The sequence below is a fragment of the Clytia hemisphaerica genome, unplaced genomic scaffold (assembly GCF_902728285.1).
Source record: "Clytia hemisphaerica strain Z4C2 unplaced genomic scaffold, Clytia hemisphaerica genome assembly, whole genome shotgun sequence".
Taxonomy (NCBI): Eukaryota; Metazoa; Cnidaria; class Hydrozoa; order Leptothecata; family Clytiidae; genus Clytia; species Clytia hemisphaerica.
In genome coordinates this window covers 982078-1005527 of record NW_027104591.1, presented here as the reverse complement: position 1 = coordinate 1005527, position 23450 = coordinate 982078, and the positions used below count along the sequence as shown (strand labels likewise).

The window sequence follows — 23450 nt, the reverse complement described above, 5'->3', positions numbered from 1 at the left end:
AGTTATCATTTTAAAGCTCAGAGCTTCTTGCGAGTTTACTGGATGGTTATGTTCGTAACCTATAATGACTTTACAAGAAGCATTGGGATCAATAGGATATCTCATAACTTTGAAAGCTATTTGAAAAGGACCCCGGGGGGGGGCACTAGATTTTGAAACGACGGTACCTTATCGGGGAAAACTTCGTCGGAGAAAATTTTCGTCGGGGAAAAATATTCATCACTTGCTGGTAGTTGGTAAACGCATTAAGGCCGGGGAAAATTTTCGTCGGGGAAAAATATTCATTACTTGGCAAAAATTTCGGCACTTTTCCCCGACGAAGTTTTCCCCGATAAGGTATGTGCCGCGCAAAATCTGCTTTTCAAAATCGTACCCTTACAGTGCAGTTCAATATGGCTGAAAAGGTACCCTTTCAGTGCATTTTCTCTTGATTTACCCAACCCTTATAGTGCACTATATTTCTCAGCTGTAAATCTGCATGAAGAGAAGGAGCTTGGGAAATTTTATCCTCTTGATTTTGGATATCACACTCAGATACAATGCTCTGATTTCCATCATCATCTTTACTTTTATCCAATATTTTGGCCTCCCTAAAATACTCCAATATCAATTACTAAGTTTTGCAGGGCTTGGGCCGCTGTATTTTGCCGTGATGTCTTTTTCGAAGGGCTACGTCCACTAAATAAGGGCTTGGGCCGTTGGCGCAATCGATAAAATTTAAAATCAGGGCTTGGGCCACTAAAAGAGGTCTATATCGATTCCTATAAATAAAAATATTCATGCTATATTCCGAGAATACCCTCTTTCACTGAATATTTTCTACGTTTCTTATTCATGATTTGATAGGACTTTCATCCAAGATCCTGGATGATTGCCATGGTTACTTTTGTATTCTCGCCGCTCGGGGTACCTAAGGTACTCCTGAATGGTCGCATGACGCTTGCCTTAACGTAAATGCTTTTTAGTTTTTTTCATTTCGATATAGAAAATAAGATGGGGCATGGTAAGATGGTCCCACTTGATGAAAAATCGAAAGATTTCGAAAAAAACTAATTTTTCATTTCAGCCAATTTTCATGATTTTGATGACGTCACAGAAATAAGAATTTGAATCACTTCCATTAGGAGAAAGCTTTTGACTTCCAATTTTCACCAAAGGTGTAAATTTCTGTGACGTCATCAAAATTGGGCGAAAATGAGGTTTTTTCGAAATTTTTCGTTTTTTTTAACAAGTGGGACCATCTGACCATGCCCCATCTAAAACCTAAAAAACATAGGTGCGAGTGTCATGCGACCATTCGGGAGTGCCTTAGGTACCCCGATTACGCAAGTACGCGCTCGTACCAAAATTTAGGTCCACCTTTTATGTGTCAAAGTTGTTATTGCGCTCAGTTACCATTTTCTGAAGTAGAAAATCTAGATCTAGATATTCCCGATGAAGAGGTAGTTATTCCTCTGGATTTAAACGACGACCTTGTTCTAACTGAAAAGTCTTGTCGGCCATCTCAATATCAATGGCCTACGTTCAAAGATAGATTTCCTGAGAATTTTCCTGAGGCAGCATAAATTTGACATTATGTGTCTTAACGAGACGAAAATTGACTCAACGTCCCGGACTCGGAAATCTACATACCTGGATATCTCATCTACAGGCAAGATCGTACTTGTCACGGAGGAGGTGTCCTCATCTTTGCTGCCGACACTTTAACGACAAAAAAGCTTTCTCATGTCTCAAAAAAATCAAATGAGACATTGTGGGTTGAAGTCAAGCAAAAAAAGTCCAAGTCTGTGTATGTTTGTGCTGTGTATCGTCCACCTGTCAAAGGACAGAATCTTGATGTTGTTGAACGTTATAAGTCTTTCTTGATGTCGTGTGTTGATAAATTACCAAATAATTCTGAAATTTTTATCCTCGGTGACTTCAACTGTAACATGTTGTTACAAAACAGGCTCTCTAGTATTGTTAACGAACTTAAACTGTAAAGCTAGGGGTCTGTATCAATTTTTTGATATGCCTACAAGAACCACAGAGACATCATCTACCATGATTGACCTCATTCTTTCCAACAGTGATCACGCAATGGATTGTCAAGTTCACGATATTGGTCTCAGTGATCACTGCTTTGTATCAATTAAAAGAGGCAATGTTAAGATCAAACGAAATCCAAAATTTATTGAAAGTAGGTGTTTTAAGAAATTCAGCCAGGAATCTTTCCTTCAAGGTCTTGGTGACTTGGACTGGTCGAACGTATTGAACACCACTGATGTTGACAGAGCCACTCAGGCTTTTAATGACAATGTCTTGTCATAAACTGGCACCCATCACTAAAAAGAGAGTCAGAGAGTCCAATCCCCAATGGGTCACTGGGGAGCTCTTAAAATCTATCAGGCTTAGAGATTACCTTAAAAAGATGGCTTCTCGATCGAAATCTGAAAACGACTGGCTCAATTTCAAACAGCAAAGAAATTTTGTTATCAATTTGAAAAATAGACTTAAAAAACAACATTTCCACAGTCTCATCGACGAGAATAGTGATAACTCAAAAAAGCTTTGGAAAACATTGAACTCTCTAATTCCAAATGATAAGAGATCAAATACAACCCCAAACTTTCTTACTGACGATGGCGTTGAGATTACCGATAAGAAACAGATTTCTGAGATCTTTAATAAGTTCTTCTCTTCCATCGGAACAAAAATTGTTTCTGTATTAAATTTTTCGGATACTTCGCATATCTGTCCTAAACCTGTATATGAAACCTTCTTCTTTGATTCTGTATCTCTTCCCATTGTCATCAAAATCATTTCAGGGTTAGACAACGGTAAGGCAACTGGCTTGGATGGTATTTGTGCCAGATCTCTGAAAGCTGGATCTCCAATCATTGCTTATTATTTGACATATATTTACAATCTCTCTCTAAGTACTGGCACTGTGCCAAAGTGCTGGAAAAGAAAGAGAGTGACACCCCTTTTCAAAAAAGGTGATGCAAATGACGTAAATAACTATAGGCCAATTTCAATTCTCCCAATCACAATGAAAGTTTTCGAAAAATTTGTCCATTACCAGGTATCCGAGTTTCTTGAACGGAATAAGATCATCAGTCAATTTCAATCAGGCTTCAGAAATGGGCACTCGACTGACACAGCCGTTTCTTTTGTCTCGGACTATATTTTAGAAGAGGTGGCTAAGAAAAAGTATGTTGGAGCAGTTTAATACTTCGCTTGGACGTAAATTCGTCTGAGATGGAAGGATTTTTAACACTACCTTACGGTCTACTTTGGAAACTCGACGGTATAGGTTACTTAACTTGAGTGATCCTAGGTTTTAGCCGCTTCACTATTAGATGTTTATGAAAATTCAGACCGTTAAACATACCTTATTAGTAGAGTTTCCAGACGTATCCAAAACAACTTGATATTTTGGAAAATATAATGGATCCTTGTTGATCTCTTCAATAGCCAATTCTGCAGATTTCTTCATCTCAATACCAGATGTAGAATTCAAGTCAAGGAAGGCACCTAATGACGAGAAAAAATAGATATTATGTGACATTTTGGGCGAATTCGATCACAGCGAAAAGGTATGTTGCAAAAGACCTTTTTCCTGAATAACTTTGCGAACATCTATTATCTATGATAATTGAATCCCAAAGGGGAGATAGACTGGAGTCGTTTATAATGCGTGTAATACTAATAATACCAATACCAATACTACTACTAATAATACGGGATTTAGTTTGTATAAACGACTGGAAGAATCCGGTGTTCCAGTCTTATAGATACAGGGGCTAGCTACGCAGAAACTTGCGTAGCGAGAAAACAATTTATCAAGCAACAACAAACTCTCAAAACGAAATCAACTCAAATGAAAAACTTTCAATACACAAATCCACACATATTCTTTTTTCTCAATAATTATTTTGAGCAAGAAAAAATTTTAATTGCAATATTGACACTTTTGTTTTGTTTGGAGTTAGTGCACAAAGGTTTCTAGACGACTAAAATTGTTCCATTCATTACTTTTTGCTTTATTTCTACTACGTATAAATTAGTCGTCTAGCTTGCTAGACTAAAGGGGAGATCAAAAGAATTATATTTTAAAAAATGTGTCTCGTGAGGTATAGAAATTACCTTGGTAATTGTCTTGAATTGTCGAACGTACGCAACGCACACTGGGCTCAACTTCAGTATTTTTCCAACTAACTTAAAGACCCAATTGCAGATTCCCAAGTAATAGGGTGGAAAAACCCACGTGAAACCTTTATAAATAACAGGCTAAACAGCCACAAAGTTTTAGTCTTGTTTTGTCGAAAAACTCCTCCCCAGGCCCAGGAAAACAAAATTTTCAAAAATTGAAAAAATTACCCCTAGATATTCAACCAAGGAACAAAAGTTGAGAAAACGAGACAGTCGTTGATCGTGACGAAATTTATGAAAAAGACTTTGGCAATTTTCATCTTTTACCATCGAATTTTCAAATTAACTGCAGAAAAATCAAAGAAACTAAGTATAAACTGGCTGGATAGCAGTAAAACGCTACAGTATACAGAAAATTTTCAGTATTTCACCATGCGCTACGAATTATGTGTATTTTCAATGATTGACAGTGTAAGTAAGCCCTGCTGGCACACAACATTGATTTAACACATCCTCGCATTACAGACACCCTCTGAGCTGACGAAGAATAGTGATCACTCAATGCAAAAAAATGTCCCCAGTGAGAAAAATAACCTGACAATTAATTTTATCCCCATCCAGCCCCATCGTCATAAATTACCCTGAATTTGTCCAAACTTCTAACATTGTAAATAATAAAGTTTGAAACACCTAACCACTAAAATGCTATTACCGTATTACTTCGAATAAACGCCAAGGGCGTTCATTAATTTTTTTTGGTTTTTAGGAGGGAGAGTTAAAATTTACTGGTTCATATAAAGCAACAACAATCTTACCTATCACAATCTTTGGTTTTGGACATGTAAATTGAATGTTAGTTCGATGACTCGACAAATCATCATAAATGTTAGTGCAATGACATTCAGTAGTAATGTTAATGATAGGAGAACTTATGGAAGTCTCAGTAAAACAATGATGGTCTTTGTTTTGATCGAATATCGTTTCGTTTCTTCCTGTAATATTTTTCCAAACAGTCCATGTTGATACTGTATAAAAGACATGGAGATCTGTATGATTTTCGTTAATGAATTTTTCTTCGATTGTACGACAACAACAGAATGAGAAGTCATTCTTGGTGGTTGTGGTTGATGGTTGTTGGCAGATCTGTGCATCGGTGGTGTTGATTAAGAATGTGAAAGTGAACAGCAATAGGAAGACTGTATGTGCTATTGTTGGATAAATTGGTTGTGTTTTCGACATTGTTGTTGTTAGTTATTTCATCTAAAATAAAACGTAAACACATACATGTATACACCTTTTCGACCATAACCGCTAATTGTCGCGCGGGCATTTTTTGTCCGCTTTATCCCACTAAAACCGTCCTAGTCCTTTTTTCGCACCTATAGACAATAGAAAAATGTGTCAAAAAAGGATTGGATCGAATTTAGTGTGATAAAAGTGGCACGCGCCTGACCGCGCGACTACGGTCGAAAAGGTGTAATGATTAGCAAAACCCAATCGAATGTCCAAAGTGCTCCTGAAAAGAATAAAGATTTGCTTTAAATGGCAAAGTAGAAAAATAAAATAAAATGAACACACACTACACGATATAACCTATATCACCAAAAGCCTTACATAATTTGATCTTGACAAAAAATAATAATCTAATCTCTTGGAAAGTGAACATGAATTATATACATTGCTCAATTTCAATGATATTATGGTCGACAAGTGACTCCCCAAATGACATGTAATGACTTCATCAGTATAATGGTATAGAATAATTTAGAGCAATTTGCATGTAATACCCTAATAGTAATTATCTAAAATAAAAGAAGAAAAAAGGAAACTAATATAGAATCATAGGAAGAAATGAACTTGGTAGTTTTTTCTTTGGAGAATTAAGTGTTATAATGAAGTTTCAATCAAAATATTTTCAATGAAGATCACGCAATGGAGTGGGAATTGAGTTTTTATAATATTACCAACATTTCAGGCCCTTATGAAAAATTGAACGTGGCAAAAGAACGAGGAATCATCTATATGTCCAAAGACGTTATTACAGAAATAAAGAAATTGCTAATAATTTACGTTTTTGCAGGAATAAAACTGTTGTTAATGTTAAAGAGAAATTAAAATTAGACCAACCAAATTTGAGGAAAGTAAAGAAAAATAAAATGTTAAGGATATTGTCATAAAATTATTGTCTTTTTTATCAAAAATTAATGAATTTAGAATTTGATTATAGTAAAAAATGCAACATAAACATAATAACATCATATTATATAATTTTTCCATCGTAATATGAATAGTAAACAATTATCTATTATTACCGTAAGGACCTCATAATGTCTCTAATATTGAGATAATGATAAATATACAGAGTATTAGAGCAGTGAAAATCTAATGCAAAAAAAATCTTAAAAAACAGAAAAATATTTATACTCATAAAAAAAAGATCAAAACTAAAATTCAATTTATGGAAAATTAAACTAAAAACTATCCCCTATATTGACACCGCAGGTAAAATTAATCAGGTCTTCTTTAGGACTATTATGTTGAAGGCCTGCAATGCAACCTATTTTAAAGGACCCCCCTCCCAAAATTAAACTATATTGATCGCCATTGGTTTTCGTAATCTTCTAGTTTCGAAAAATGATTTGTGTTTTGACTGTCTACCACCCAAATACCAAACTAATATTGCCTTAAAATGATAAATTGAGTGTTCATTTGACAAATTTCTCTTAGAAGTATACAGCTAGAAAAAGCATCGAAGTATAGTATAGTATATAGTATAAGTTAGTATAAGTATACGAAGGCCTTCATGTACCCTTCAGAAGAATAATGATATATTCCATTATCTCTACTGTGCCCATATTTGCTTTGTTTTTGATATCGATATAATTATCTTTATTCTTCAGGAAAACTCCCATTACATTTTCGTGAAATACCATGGTAAATATTTTTCCGGAACACTTTACTTACTTCAAAGATTGTTCTAAAAGACTTCAGCTTTGCATAGCATTTGGTAAAAATGAGGGAGCACACCAAGCAGAAAATCAAACTGTAAAACATACATACATACAGGGGTTGGTTAAATTTTCATTAACATGATGGCATTCGCCAGTGAAGGTAAAACTTCACCTTGGATTGGTTCATAATCGACCTCCTCTCCGTCGACTGCTATATGTCCGGTACGGTCATCACCCGGAACAAGCCGGAACGCTTTTATCTTAATCTGTTCTACATCATCATACTCCAAATGTTTTCCAGTTTCAAATGCATCTAGTAAGTCTAACATACGTTTCTTGGTCGTACCGCGGCTGACGTATTGCAAATCTAAATAGCCGTCGCTGAAATGAACGCCGGGTGCTGAATGCATATCCGAGCCTAAATGAGATATAGACTGTAAACCTAGCAAAATAAACTCGTTTTCAATTTTCTTCCAATTTTCAGTCCCACATTCTTCATTCAAAGCAGGTATGGTACACTTGGGTCCACAATCTAAAGGTTTGGGTACGAGTTCTATATCCTCCGGAGCCGTCGGCGACGAATCTCCGTCCACATCATCAATCACTGGTTGCGTATTGCTTCCGTCTTGTTCGATCCCGACGTCTCGATTCTCGTCATCCAGCGCCGGCAAGTAATAGAACGTCCCGTGATAATGACGTAACGACAAAATCCGTTGTACGCCGACAAGTAGAAAACGTAACGGTCCCAAAAAACGGTACTTCTCTGATTCAATATCGACGTCGGATAACAGGCCCCAAGTTAAACTTAAAAATCCGTAGACAGTTCCTTTAGAGTTGTGGCAAGAAAACAGGTCCATTGGGTGTGATTTACCTTTCAGTAAGACGTACATTGCGTTCACTATGCCAAAATTTTCACTAAAATGAGGAGGGAAAGTGGAATGTAATAGATATTACCGGAGAGGATAAATCTCTTAAGGGAATTAATTTGAATGTTTTTTTTGTTTTTGGGTGAATTCCTTACCATTTGGTTTCAAAACTTTTAAACTGCTGCTTACACAGAGCAGGAGGTGCCTATCCTAGACCGTTTGTTTAGAAAATCTCATATGGCGAATAAAAAATGAAAAAACGGAATTTTTTTTATGAATTATTAATTGGCCCACATCCATTAGAGAATCGATTTGTCTAAATAAAAATTTCAATCAAAGATGGTGGATATAACTTAGTTCGCTAGAGTTTTGAATACAAATCAGTATCCTACACGGCAATGAATTTCGAAACTTGGTACAGACAACAATCAAGGGTGAAAATGGTCTTACTCTGCAGCATAATTGATGGAAGCTGATAGAGCATTCCCTGAACCAGTTGGTACCATCCCTATCGGTGTTTGTAAACAATCTTCCCAATCTGCTCTCTTCATAATACCATTGATGTACTATAATATGAAAAGATAACATAGTAATATAGATTCCTAAACTTGTATGTAAGAACCGAATTTAATAGAACTACTCTTTTCACCATAACATTGATCTACTGGAATATGAAAAATGTAATAATATAATACAGATTTCTAAACGTGTATCTAAGAACCGACTTTTGCAGATCTACTCTTTTGCCGAAATTTTGGCGTTGTTGGCAAGGTATTCCCAAGAGGTATATCATCAAAATTTATTGTTTCATTTTATGTTTTTAACGAGGCGGCTATGAAGCTAGCAGTGTGTTCTTCAAAAAAAGATGGATGTCCAGTCGTTTATATGTTCATGATTTAATTTTTAATTTCATCCATGAATTCGATCTTTTTATGTCTTTTATTTTCTACTTCGCATTTTTGCTGCCTTTTTAGGAAAATTTATAGGTAAAATTCTTTATTATTTAAATTTTTTTATTTTCCCGCCGACCGACCGACCATCTTTTTGGGTGGCATTGTCCGTAAAACAACAAATTAAATTGGCCTCGCCTTATGATTTCTTTTATTTAGCTATCTGTCTTTAGGCCTAAAAGCCTTGAATAAAATTTAAGGAAAAGTGAAAGAATTCCCCTGTTTGGGGGGGGGGAGCTAATATCTAGGACATGTACGAGTACTAAAAGGGTTTTCGAGAATTTCTTGCATATCACCACCCCATTTTAGAGAAGTGGTATTTTAGTACCCATGTACTAAATTTTTAGAGACATTTAGATACAGAGACCACCCAATTTTGGTCTTTTCGGGACAAATTTGGTCTTCTCGGGGCCAATTTTCTCAAGAGTGCTGGTTTTTGCAACATAGTATTCATTTTTCTCCAAAATTTTACTTTAGACCTTACGGAAAATCGTTCGTGAGGCTGTCTTTTGGGAATTTCCCCGACATTACAGTATGTAAAGTTTTTGTTGATTATAAGAGGGTCTTACGTGAATTTTCCTTCCGTTCAAAACTTTTTGAATGTAAGCAACCTCTACATTTTACTTAATTACGTGCATGTGAAAAAAAACTTAAATGAGAAAATTTTAAAACCTTTTTGGAAAATTGCAAAAATTCTGAAAACAATTCATAAAATTATGAAAATGACCAATTTTAGTACCAATTTACTAAAAAAAATCTCATATTTTAGTCCGGATACCACCTTTTGGTGTACCCATGGGGTACTAAAAGGATTTTTAAGAGTTTTTGGTATACCACCACGTCACTAAACATCATGATGTCCTAGATTTGAGTATCGACCCCCTGTTCCAAATAATATTGAACATAATTATTGATATAAGTTGATATTGATGTACAAATGAAAATGAAGGTCATAGTTTGCAGAGGGTTATAAACCCCCTAGGTTTATTTCATCCCCCTATGAAAAAGCTGCGGGAAAGAACTCTCTATGATTAGCATTATATAAACAGTATTCATATTGTCCAATTTTCCACTAGGAATCAGCTTATATATAGGTCCTACTCATTTGTAACTGAGACAGTTATAGTATTGATGGACCTGCGAAGTTCAAGGCTTGTGAAATACCGAGAAACAGTAGAACGAATTTTACTAAGTCGCTTCTTTCTAAAAGTTTAAATTTACCAAACAAATTTACAAATTCAAATCTTGAAACCCCAATCTTCATCCTAATAACTACTTACTTGCAGTTTAAGGGAAATTCGCAATAGATAAAATTTTAATTTTTTAATATTGAATAAATTATAATGAAATTGAATATGACATTCCTACTGGCTAAATGTAGCGCGTATATTATTTGTTGATTTATTTTCTATTCTCTATTATTTTAAATTGTAATAAATCATGTTAGGAAGCTGAATTAACAAAGAGACAGAAACATAATTAACGATAATTATTTATGACTTTAATGCACTTCTTTTATCGCTATTTTTTGTCTCCAAGTTTACCATGTTTTTAATACATAACATAATCAAAGCGCATCTTAAATCACAGACTCGAGAGAAAAATAGTTGCGCCAATTGTGAAAGAGGATGAGATGTAGCCTTCGAAATATTTATACGCACTGTAATATCCAGACAAAAATGTTTTACAAACTAATGTAATTACAGGGGTGAACAAGTCAAATTTTCGAATTCAAGAAAAATATGAGATACAAATTGTACATCTACACTGTAAAACACCGAAAGCTGCGAAAAACAGATTGTAGCCATTTGTATATGATTAAATTGACCAAAATCTCCAACCCCCTTTCTTATTTGATCCCACCCTACATTCCCATCCCCCCAATTTCTCTGGCAAATCTTGGTACCCCCCCCCCCCCCCCCAAAAAAAAAATTGGCATACCCCTATTAAAAAGTGGGGGGGTGCAAACTATGAAGGTACCTCATACGCAAGTCCGTCTCCTGAACAAATAATAATTGCATCATACTTCTTATGATCGAAATCTTTGGCCAATTTCATAACGTGTCCACTGTATTCTGTAAGTAAAAGGAGGAGAGTCAAGCCAGCGCACATCCCTTAATAAGCCTTTTATAATAAAATAAATCAGATGGATGCTTGCTGAAAGCTTAAAGGGTATATACCCTTCCAATGTGAATCTTTAGCCAAAAAGCTAATTCATCCTAGTCCTAACCATTGGTAATAATTCCTTCTCGCTTAACTTGATTTTTTAGGATTTCTATTACTCACCAAAGTTGTAAACTGGGGGAAAAGAAAAAGAAAATACATTTGCTCAGAAATAAAGGTTCACTAATAAAAACAAAGACATTCCAAGTTTCAAAAATTATTAACTTGTCTATTATAAAATTTCTTCCTGCAAAAGAAAATCTTACAAAAATTGAAGCAATCTACCTGTAATAAAAGCCTCATATTTAATCATGGCATCTTTCAATATTGGCTCAATGGTACTATTGAAAAGCTCCAAGCTTTTGCCTTTACCACTCTTCGGATTGATCAAAATGAAATACTTTCTTTGCTCTGGAAAATCTTCCTTTTCTGAAATAAAGATTTTGAAAAGAAATTGCAATTTCAGTATTTACTTTATTTTAGCCTTCAATGAGCACTGCCCTCTAAATTGCGATTATTACTAGCAGTAGCTTGGCCTCCTAAAGACGTTCTATCCTTTCGAACTGGTAAACGCCCCCAAAATATTGAGAAAAAATAATATGTACGCTTATTGCTTGAACCCAGATGTCTTTGAATAGAGCATAATATTAATTTTTGGAATGAATATCGAATTTATTTATTGAAAAAGGTAGGTAAAAAGGAATCAATTGAAGATTTGAATAGTCTATAAACAAGAATACAAACCTTGTAACTCTTCTACATTCAGTGTTGGATCGCGAGCAAGCCACGACAACGTTCTAGCCCAGGTTTCGGTAATAGTCATATTCTCTTGTTTATCATCTGATTGGAAAATACAAAAGGTCACGTGTTTCCTTTCTCTCGTGCCTTTCTTGTTCTTCATCAACATGTTGACCATCAAACAACAATAACTATCTTTCTTCATTTTACTCTCAAATATTTTACAACCAATGATATTTTCCATTAATATGGAAATAAAAGGTTTGGGTGGGACTCCTTGCTTGGTAATGACCTGTTCCCGATACATTAGGTTTTGACGAGTTACAATGACCTCATGTATTTTGGTACATGAAGGGAACAAGTAGAATTTACCATCTAATAGTTTTTCTTCCATTTTGTATTATAATTTTGTTGACTATCTAAACAAAAAGAAACACAACATCAATTTAATTGAATGGCATCGCCCCAATATAGGTGAATATTGGAAGTTTTATCGTGGCTTGAATTGAATCACAATATTTACGTCGGGCTGTTCTCCCATCCCATCATCAGGCATTGGTGAATTTCACGTGGAAAAAAATATACCTATATATGGATCACCAAATTTACGTTTGACTACGTTTTGAGAGATTCTTCTCCCATCATTGGTGAATGTTCCACATAGAAAAAAATCTACCTACTGTAGCTATATTTTTGAAAAGTATTATGGAAGAACAAAACAAAATTGGTTTTAACAGAGACTGGAAAAAAGGTTCGGGCACATCATTTTAGCAATATGATTGAATTTGGTTGAAGAATGAAATTTCCGAAAAGGTGAACCTTCGACAGCAGACTGTCATTCATTCCTCATATCACCGAGTTATGTAAGAAATCTAACCAAAAACTCCGGGCATTAAGAAGGGTAAGAAATTTCTTATCGGAAGACAAAGCAAAGCTTCTCGTTAACTCTTATATTCTTTCACCCTTTAATTATTGCCCACTTGTTTGGATGTTCTGTGGAAAGGGGGGAAATAGCCTGATTGAGAAATGCCATCACAGAGCACTTTGTGCTCTGAAAAATAAATCAATCTCGACCTATGGTACCTTATTAACTGATTGCAACTCTGTAGATATTCATGCACAAAATCTTAAACTCCTCATCACTGAAGTTTTTAAATCTACGCATGGCCTTGGGCCGCGTATTATGCATGGTATATTCACAACCTTGCAATCTCGTTATAAACTTCGTTCCGGTCATACTCTAATCTTGCCATCATATAAAAAATATAACAGTGCTTTTGGAGTCAATACGTTTGACTTTAGAGCTGTATCTTCTTGGAATAAACTACCATCTTCTGTTAAATCAAACGAAAAACTTGACTCTTTTCTTAAAGCTTTAAACGAAAGCGATATACTTTCAAAATGCACATGCAAAAATTGTAAATATTTTTCGTTTTATTTTTCTTAGGATTTTATTTTAATAGCTTTTATATAATATTTTTACGACAGTTGGACTTAATTAGAATTTACTTTTGTATTTTCTAGCAGGTTTTTACCCAACTTTAAATAAAGAATAAATTTAAAAAAAAAATTCATAAAATTCATACATGCTTCAAGATATGTGATGCAAGATAATGTTTTTGGTTTCGTCATGTCACTATTGGAACAGAGAGTTCATACGACTTTATACCTGCAAAACGAAACTAAGATTACTTTTGTGTGATCATATGAAAATATGGTACTTTTATACAAAAAGAGACATTGGTGACCTCTACAAAAATTACTCTCTTGTGCTTAGTAAGGGGGTCATTTTGCAATTTTTGTCAAATTGGCAAAAAAAAAGAAAATCACCCAATTAGCATTTTGTAATGACCCCTCTGATTTATGAGATTTTCCTGAAAAAGTGCCGAAACCTTCATTATCCTTGTTTTTTTTTGGGAAAACACCCCAAAATCAGTTAATATTGACCCCCCATTTTATGAATCTTCCCCCAAGAGTCTACCCCCTGCATATTCCACCCCCTACAAGAAAGCATAAAAGAGTATGATTGAATGCAGAATATATGAAACGATAGTTATACCTATCAGCAATCTCTATGAACAGAATTATGAACAACATTCCATACAACTGAACGTGCTTTCCTACAGATTGTTGACCGGCTACTTTTTCAAAGCAGGCTACGCGGCTTTTTGCGCAATGCAATTGGTTCTTTTCGCTTGACGACGGGCCTATACTGCCCAGAGTTACCAGTCGTTAGAAAAATTCATTGTCACGTCACTTTTTCAAAGGAAAATGAACAATGCGTTGACATCATTTCTCTAGTTTTTTATTTCTGACGTCAGAAATTATAACAATTTTTTATCTCTTTTTGCTTGTTTTTTTTCGCTTTATTTCGCTAATTTTCCTGGATAAAGCGCAAAAATCAATCGAAGCTGAAGGAAACGGTTACCCAAGTTACCCAATCTCACGGTACCTTAAGGGAAGAAATTTTCGCGAGAAGAAATTTTCGCGGAAGAAATTTTCGCGGAATTTAATTTCGCGAATTTGGGCGTGATTCGCGAAATTAAATTCCGCGAAGCACACCAAAATTGTTAAATCGCGAAATTAAATTCCGCGAAATTCGATTTTTTTTCTTCTTCTTTTATTTTGTTGTTTTTGACCAGGTATTGCCAAAAAAGATGGACACAATTGATTTTTAAGCATTATAACGTGTACTTTTTATGAAATATAAACAAATATAAACAACTCCGTTATGCTTAAAAGTTAATCTAAGTTGATAAATTCTTCTCAATCGCGAAATTAAATTCCGTGAAACTTTTAAAATCGGCTCATTCGCGAAATTAAATTCCGCGAAATTTGCCATTTTGAAACTCTGATTCGCGAAATTAAATTCCGCGAAAATTTCTTCTCGCGAAAATTTCTTCCCTTGAGGTATATGATTTGTAAATTTTAAGCTATTTTCTTGAACCAAACTAGCCTGGGTATCCAGACTCAAAATTTCAGAAAAAAAACTCTTACCTCAACATACAAAGTTTCTAAAATTTTAGAGTCTGGTGCAACTAAAAAAGTCTGATACAGTTTTGAATGACACAGTCTGTGAGTAAACCCTTGTTGACAGAATCTCAAAACTGTGGAAACCCAGGCAGACACACATAATTACTTACCATAAAACCTCTTTTACAAACTCAATAAACTTTCAAAACTACTTTAAACTATATCCAAACGTCAGCCACATTCATAAAGGCTCCTTTCCATCAGCCATTTTTTTAGAAATGAACCTGCGTTTTCATTTTCATTTGTTTATCTTTTTTTGCAAAGTCAGCTTTTTCCATAAATTATGCGCGCGCATCGAAAAATATCACAAACCCCGCAAAAATTCTGCTCAGTGACTGGGCGCGTACTGACCAATTAGAGACACTCGCATATGCAGGGACAGATATCCCTGTAGACGAGTTACTTCGACCAGACCGTAAACCTGAGACAAGATTATAAAAAACTAGACGGTGAAATAGTTTACGGTCTGGACATCCAGGCTAGAACCAAACTTGAGTTATAACTGAAAATGTGTGAGGGACGGAACACTATTTTTTTGTTTTCAAGGGTAAATTTGGCACAAGATGCTTATTTTTTCAAGAACTGTATGTTCTGAGGATGCATTTTTGTATTTTGAGTATTCTCCTATCAAGATGTGACCAAATAGTGCAGAAAACTTTAAAGGTTTTGATTAAGTTTTTCCTCTAAGAAGCTTTGAACACCAAATTTTGCTCTGAAAACAACAAAATTGTGTCCTGTTCGTCACACATTTTCAGTTATAACTCAAGTTTGGTTCAAGAAAATGGCTTATAATTTGCAAATCATATACTTCCATTATAGAGTAACATCTTTACATAAAATTGACAAGAATTTAGAAAGTCTAATTAAAAATTGACTGGTAGGAAGACAGGCATATGCGTGACGGACAAGACGTCCCTTCCGTCACAGATTTTTACTAGGATTTCAAAGACGAAACAAAATATCAATAAATGATTTAGTCCCGATTGATACTTTCTGCCACAGTACCAAATCTACAAAAACTTAAGCTCTAATACCTAATGTATCCCATTCTATGGTAATTTGAATATACCTTGCCTTGTTTAGGCAGTATAGACTTAAACTCCTATATAAAGATTATGGGATTTCGAGTACGGGCCGATTTTACTTTCGTTTTGAGTGGTTTCATTTTCGATTTCAAGCCAACATCTTAGCAACGGGGTCCTCTCCCATATAGTTACAGGGGTTTGTGCAAAAAACTAAACATAGAGGGTTTTCCAAATCCCCCATTTCAATTAAAGCAATGAAAAATGAAACTTTTCTATGGTAAAAAGAATAACCAGAAGCGTCAAAAATAAATACCTAGAGACTATTATGTATGAACTGTAAAATCGTAACAATGGCATAAAATGGGACTGAAGGTGCAAATGACTGAAATACCTCTCTAGGTATTTATTTTTAACTGTTTTTAGCTTTTCGTTTTGTCTTTTTTCAAAACTGTTCTTATTGTAATTTTATTAGCCAATTATAGATTTGTTCTTAAAATATTTTTAAAATTTTTTCTTGTTGATAGATTTTTACACTCAGATGATGACCTCTTGTTGTGAAGGTCGAATATGCAGTTTTTAAATAAAAAACATGACGCTTCTGGTTATTCTTTTTACCATTAAATTATTGGCCCAAGGAAATATTTTTCAAACTTTTCTATGTTTCACTTTTTTGCACCTAGTATTCTTCAGAATGAAAATATTGAAGATTTAAGTTCTTCTTCTATTCAATGATTTTTTACTGCACTTTGTTGACAATCTAACTCTCGCATCAAATTCCTGCTTTCTTCAGTGAATTGAAAATGAGAAAAACCTAAGCCTTAGGATCACGGATTGAAACAAATACATGAAGGGTGGGATTTTACAGCTGCCCGTCGTGCAAGGCACTAAGAGGCCACAGGTGCCAAAAAGAAGTTTGTTTGTTTGAAATGCGGCAACCTACATTGGTGGAAATTTGATAAACAGCTGCGAAGGAGTGCTGGGAAGCAATCAGTAGAACAGACCACTTTCGTTTTTGTTGCAGATTTCTATAAAAACTTCTCTCAGGGAATACTTGTCAATGTACATGTACACATGTGTTGTGTCAAATTGTCAGTATTTTATTGTTGTAAAGGAAAAGATAAAAGAGGTAAGGCGGCAATCATAAATATCTTCATTTCGCATCCTTGTTGGGTCTAAAAAGTGAGTTGATCGGTCGGTCGGTTGTAAAAATTTCCGGGTTTCCATTTTTCCATCCATTTTTAGAGTGCATTCTTGGAGGAAACTGCCAGCCAGCCAGCAGCCAAAAGCAACCACGTGTATATAATGGGTGGTTTAAAATTATGACCTTTGAACACTGTGACCTCCGACCCCAAAATGGCGCATGTAATGATAAACAAAGTCGAAATGCTGCGAATGCGCTAGAAATCGCTCGCAAAAAATCAGCAATAATAACATTTTTGAACGAAGGAAAGGTCATTGACAGAAAACGTCCGACAAATTTACCGGCTCAATTCTATTCAATTTGAGTAGAATTTTTAAGATATTTGTGATTGCCGCCTAAGACTAGCCTAGTTTCTAATCCTGATATAAGAGTTTAAGCTTAGACTGTTAGGGACAAGAATGTTATACTCAGAAACCACCCCTAAATTGCTCAGGGAAAGGATTTTGGACAGTTAGTCACACTAGGAAATTAGGCTTTCAGAAAAAACAACATCAACAACATCAACAACATCAACAACAGGATGTATTTGCAACAACAAGGATGAGAGTTACCTGAATCAAGTTCAAGATCCCAAGACAATCAATTAAAACTTGAAAACCTAAAATGAGACAAAATGACAGATTGCGAACGTGTAGCAGCCAAATATCAACCAACCAAATTTTGTCATTCAATTCCTGAGACAGTGCTTTGATTTTTAAGGCCTCGTTTATACGCTAAAGTAAAAATAATTCCGCACATGTAAATGGGTCATTGTTTGAGGTCCGGCAAAATTTCCGGGAAACAGCCTACCTGGCGGTGTGCGGATCTAGGTGGGTTCCGCCTTCCCCGTAGATCTTTTTCTTGGGAAGTTGATTTTCAAATTAGTTATCAAGGTTGGCTTGGCTCAAATTTTTCATCTATAGGGGCCATCCATATAGTACGTACGCAGTGAAGGGGGGAGAGGGGGGTTTAGCAAAAGCGTACATCTATTGTTTAAATGACATCATTTCTATTGTTCTCTGCGTACAAGGGGGAGGGGGTATCAAATTTTTGGAAAATCTTTGCCTACGTACTATATGGACGGCCCCATAGCTCAAATTTTAGGCAATTTCTCAAAGTTTTGGAAAATGTTAATTTCATTAAAAAGCGCCAGGTTATTTTTTCATGAATCCCTTTAGAAGGTTTGCGGCGCATATTTTTGCTTGAGAGTCAACAAGTAAACGATATAGTGCTTTCGCAGCACTAATCTTTGATACGCATTTTGGCGGGACGCTAGTGTGACTAACTGTTGGATAGCGTGCTATTAAAGGAAAAAGCAAAGAAGTGAGCGCTAGTACAATAATTAAGCAGTCTTTGGCGGCCATCGAAAAATTGTTCTAATCGCATCACCCGCCCGCATCATATTTTCCCCTGATTTTTTGGTGCGGATATGCGGGAAAAAATCCGGAAAAAGCAAATTGTTCTTTTGACGTATATATAGCTTTTTTCTTGATCGGTCTGGCAACCATCAGAAAACTGTTCTGTTCGTGTCACCACCTACCCCCGACTTACAGAAGCAATTTTAAAAAACCTGGGAATTTTTTCGACCGCCCGTCCGCCCGCATGCATTTTTAACACCTGTTGCGACGCGAACAGAACAATTTTTCGATGGCCGCCTTTGATTTTTTCCTTGGAATTTTGAGTGAAGTTTCATTTTGGTCATCAATGCCATCCAAAGCTAACTCTCAACATTCTGATATACCTACCCACTAACGGTCTTTTCCCGTTACGCGCGTTGCGACTTTGAATATGGATGCTGCCCCTACAAAACCATGATACAGATTTATTGGCGCAAGGGACCATTCAAAAAGTACGTATGCTCGAGAGGGGGGAGAGGGGTACTCCCAAAAGCGTACAAAAGTGTACAAGGGGGAGGGGGGTCCTTGAAGAGAAGTACGCACGCTCGTAATTTTTCCTACACTGTCTTTTTTGAGAGAAAAACGCAATATTTTCACATCAAAAAATTGTTTTTGCGATGGTTATTTTTAATTTCTCCTTTGGTATTTTTGTTCATCTTATAGATTCTTTTAATTTCTTGAGACTTTGTTATAAATACAATTGGATACCTACACATTCTACTGTTACAAGAGCTTCAAGTTTCGACTTTGGTTAGGTGGGGGGGGGGTGTACTAAAAAGCGTACGTATGCTGAAGGGGGGGTACACATAAAGCATACGAAAGCATACGAAAGCGTACAAGGGGGGAGGGGGAGTCAAAAATTTGCCACATACTTTTTGAATGGTCCCTAATTCACCCTTAAATCAAAACATAAATGGTAGACTTATTATAGAGCTGCGAGCGGAGCTGCGTAGTTCATTTGTTTTAAAATTTTGCTGCTTTGATTGGTCTAACCTCTACTGATGCAAGTTACCCGATCTCACGTCACGGTATTACTCTAAATTACGTTTAAACGTAAACTACTACCGTGAGATTGGGTAACTTGCATCAGTGGAGGCTAACATATGATGCATCCCTCAAATAACAGTCTGGGAAATCCTCTCAATTGCACGCTTATGTTCAGAGGCCGTAAGCGCGCAATTGCACGGTTATCAAAATGGCAGAATTTTTAAGCGTGTAATTAGGCTGGCATCACAAATAACTTGTGTTCGCGTCGTTTTTAGGTCTAAAAAACGAGTCGGTCGGTCGGTCGGCAAAAAAAACGTCGGAAAAATGGATTTTCAAACCATGAGTCGGGCGAAAATCAAATCTATCGGAAATTTGAAAAGCTACGCTAGAGTCACACCGAAAAACAATTAACTTTTATAAACTTACCTTCCCAAAACATTGAAGAAGCCTATACTAATCAAAGTAAATGAGAGAAGAGAGGAAAAAACCTTAAAATCAACCAGAATTTACAACATTTTTTCCAAAGCAAAAAGACGTACTTTTCTTGCCGCCATCTTGAATTTAAAATGAGAATTATATTCAGCCCCAGTTCACACAATAATTTTTTCATCCAATTAGATCGTGCGATTTCACTTTCACTTTCTCTAGTCCAATAAGACACGCGATTTGACTCACAAAAAAAAAAAAAAAAAAAATTCATTAACAATTCATCCAGGAAAATGTAAAGTTATGATTATGTCCAAAAACCGCTTCATCGGTCCACTTCAAAATTTGTCAATCTGCAACAAAAGTATTGAATTGATAAACTCAACAAAATGTCTGGGTGTAATAATTGATGATGAATTGAAATGGGATGTCCATGTTCAAAAAGTTACAAAAAGCTTTAGTGTTAAACTTAAAAAGCTATACCAAATGAGAGGAATGCCAAAATCTACTCTCTCTACTATTTATTTTCAAGGTATCCTTCCATCTGTTCTTTACGGTATCCTTATCTGGGGAAATTGTTCAGACACCCTATTGTCCAGTATTGAAAAAGTCCACATCAGAGCAGCTCGTTTCATCAATCGTTTGAAGAAGTCAGTCTCTGATGTCTATGTTTTATCTTCTGCAAATTGGAAAGGGATTGCTTACTACTATAAAAAGAGTATAGCTTGCAAAGTGTATAAAATCTACAATGGGCTGTGTTCACCCCTCTTAACAGATCTCATTACAAAATCAGTTGCTCGTGGTAACAGAAACTCATCTAAAATTGACCAAGCACGCTTTACTTTTGTTGACTATAAACGCTCTTTCAAATATAGAGCTGCTATTGTGTGGAATAATATTCCTAATTCCATCAGGGAGAAAAATACTTATGATGCCTTCAAAGAGGCCCTGAAAAAGTCTGACTGTCTTGACAAAATAAATTTTAATATGACTGGGAGAGCTCTCCAACATGAAGACTACATATATTTCTAGAACTACTTATTTATTACTTATTTTAATCTCTAAATACTTATATCACATTATTTTACACATTTATTATTTATTGAATATAATATAATTAATATAATATTTTTTTTCCCCACAGAAATAACACCAAACCTTATCCCATCTCCTCAAGTTTTGCATGTATAAAAAACACTTTGCCTTTGCAGTGGTTGCTTTTACTTTTTCGTTTTTTAGCCTGCAGGTCCACATCAGTTTATACTGCCAATGTATATAGAATTGTATATAATATATGTATATAATTTTGTATATAGAACCTGACCTGCATTAACAAATAAATTAATAATAATAATAATAATAACGTGACTCAAATCGCCGTGTCTTATTGGACTAGAGAAAGGCGGCAATCTAAAATATGTTCCGTTCGCGTCGCCCGACCGACTCACCTTCAAAACATTAATCCCGAGTCGGACAAGTCGGAAAAATGTCGGAAAAAGTTTTTGATAGCTAAGCACTTCTTTAAATCATCATTTGCTACGAGTTTTTGTTTACTTAACCCACATTGAGTCCCGTTTGAGTTTTTTCATGTACCCTTACAGTATTGAAATTTTCAAGTCGAAATTCGGCGACGCGGTAGGGCGGGCGGCCAATACCCCCAAGAGCCAAAAATAAGGTCCGCTTTTAATTAAGGTTCACACATGCGCGCGCACATACAATTTGGCAAATCAAAGATGGCGGCAAGAGATTTTGTTGATTGCCGACTTGATTCTTCGGGATTTACTAGATTTAAAAAACCCGACAAAATTTACTACCGACCGACCGACCGACTGGATTTGAAGATGTTTCATGACGCGAACAGAACATATTTTAGATTGTCGCCAAAGCGAAAGTGACATAAATTCAAGATGGCGGCGAGAAAAGTGGTATCTCTAATTGAAAAACCACGAGGGAGAATTAAAATGAATGATACAGGGGGTCACACTACTGGCTACAGGAGCTGCAAGCAAAGAATTAAGGCTAATGTTTTTGGCTTTTCTGAAGGACAAAAGGTATAGGAAGGTTCACTAAAAGTGGGATAAAGCTGGGACTATATTATACTTATAAAAATCCGACGTTTTTCCGACTTTCCGACTCAAAAAAGTCGAAAAATTAGGAAAAATCATCAGCCGGTCGGACGACGCGAACACAAGTTATTTTGTGATGCCCGCCTTACACGCTTATCGAAATTGTTCTGAAACGGGCGGTAAGCGGTAAGCGTGCAATTGCACCCTTTATTATTCTGACACGCAATTCCTTCCGAAAGCTCTATTGAATTTCAAAAGCCTAGGGCAGTTTTACTCAAAATTTATCGTAGAAGAAGATTCCGTAAAAATGGATTGCCCGTTAAACCATGCCTTCGCCCGAATTAGAGAATTCTGAACCCCTTGAAATCCGTAAGCAATTTCAACCGGGGCAGGAGCGGGCGTAAATTATAACCATGCAATTGTGCGCTTACGCCCTCGGTGCTCGGAACATAAGCGTGGTGCAATTGAGAGGATTTCCCAGACTGAATAAAGACCTGGCTGGTCATTAAAATACAACTTTACGCAGATCCGCTCGCAGCTCTACTCTACCATTTTTGTTTTGATTTAATTTTATATTTTAATGACCAGCAAGGTCTTTCATTTGAGAGCTATGCATGTTAGCCTCCCAACACCCAATCTCACGGTACCGTAAGTTGGTCTAATGTCGACATCCGTCTTCTAATTTCGACACCCTTCTTTAGAGATAGGAACAATAGATAAAGAAACTGAGGAAGGTCGGAATCGCTGATTGACTTTGATTAGCGGGATTAGATGAAAAATCTTATAGTCTATCAGTGATTTCGACCTTCTTATTATTCCTTATCTATAAAGAAGGATGTCAAAATTAGAAGACGGATGTCGACATTAGACCAACTTACGGTACTCTGTTTATCCAACAAGAGTCGTTGACAGCTGTATATAATCATGTATATAAAAGTTAGATTACAACCTCCTCCATAGCCAGACCATGCTGAACCTCAATTTAAGAACAAAAATGAAAAAGACGAAATTTCTCTGGATCTTGATCTTAAAATGTTGAAGGAAAGAACTCTTGTCTATTGCTCGTTCCGACATCGACTTTTTATTTCTGCCTATCTTCTCTGAGGCTCTTTTCTGACCCCCTGATGACCTTTCTGACTTGTTTACTATGTTTTCTGACTATTTTAAAGTGTTTTAACTGACCCTGAAATATCGACCCGACCGGGATTCGAACCCACCAAATAAAAGAGTTTCTGATCAGAAACCCAGCGCGCTATCCGTTGAGCCTCACTCGCACATCAGAACACAAAATTTGGAAATACTTATTGAATGAATAAAAAGACGGGGGTAATGTTATTATAATATGGGTAAAATTGCCCCTTTTTTAACCTGACTGAAATTCGAGCCGTTACTAGCAACCCTGCGGGGCTCAGGGCGCCGAGTATGCACCCGGCACAGTGACAAGCCGTTACTAGCAACCCTGACCTAAACAATCCCAAACAGCAAAACCCCCGGAAAATTTAAAATGTCGGAATGAGCATTAGACAAGAGTCGG

General features: G+C 36.0%; 1 protein-coding gene across 1 annotated transcript; it reads right to left on the bottom strand.

Moving 5' to 3' along the window:
* Positions 1-6899: 6899 nt before the first annotated feature.
* On the bottom strand, positions 6900-12247 carry LOC136823626 (sphingosine kinase 1-like). Its single transcript, XM_067079802.1, has 5 exons — positions 11809-12247; positions 11350-11493; positions 10882-10976; positions 8402-8517; positions 6900-8000 (listed from the first exon to the last, which is right to left on the bottom strand). Exons 1-5 carry the CDS (start codon positions 12194-12196, stop codon positions 7208-7210), a joined length of 1536 nt encoding a protein of 511 aa, XP_066935903.1. The 5' UTR covers positions 12197-12247; the 3' UTR covers positions 6900-7207.
* Positions 12248-23450: the final 11203 nt, after the last annotated feature.

Excerpts from the sequence above, each read along its gene's own strand:
- LOC136823626 (XM_067079802.1), bottom strand. The coding sequence starts at position 12,196 with ATGGAAGAAAAACTATTAGATGGTAAATTCTACTTGTTCCCTTCATGT. Across the intron at positions 11,494-11,808 it reads GAATGTAGAAGAGTTACAAG|AAAAGGAAGATTTTCCAGAG; the intron begins GTTTGTATTCTT and ends TCTTTATTTCAG. Across the intron at positions 8,001-8,401 it reads TCCATCAATTATGCTGCAGA|TGAAAATTTTGGCATAGTGA; the intron begins GTAAGACCATTT and ends TCCTCATTTTAG.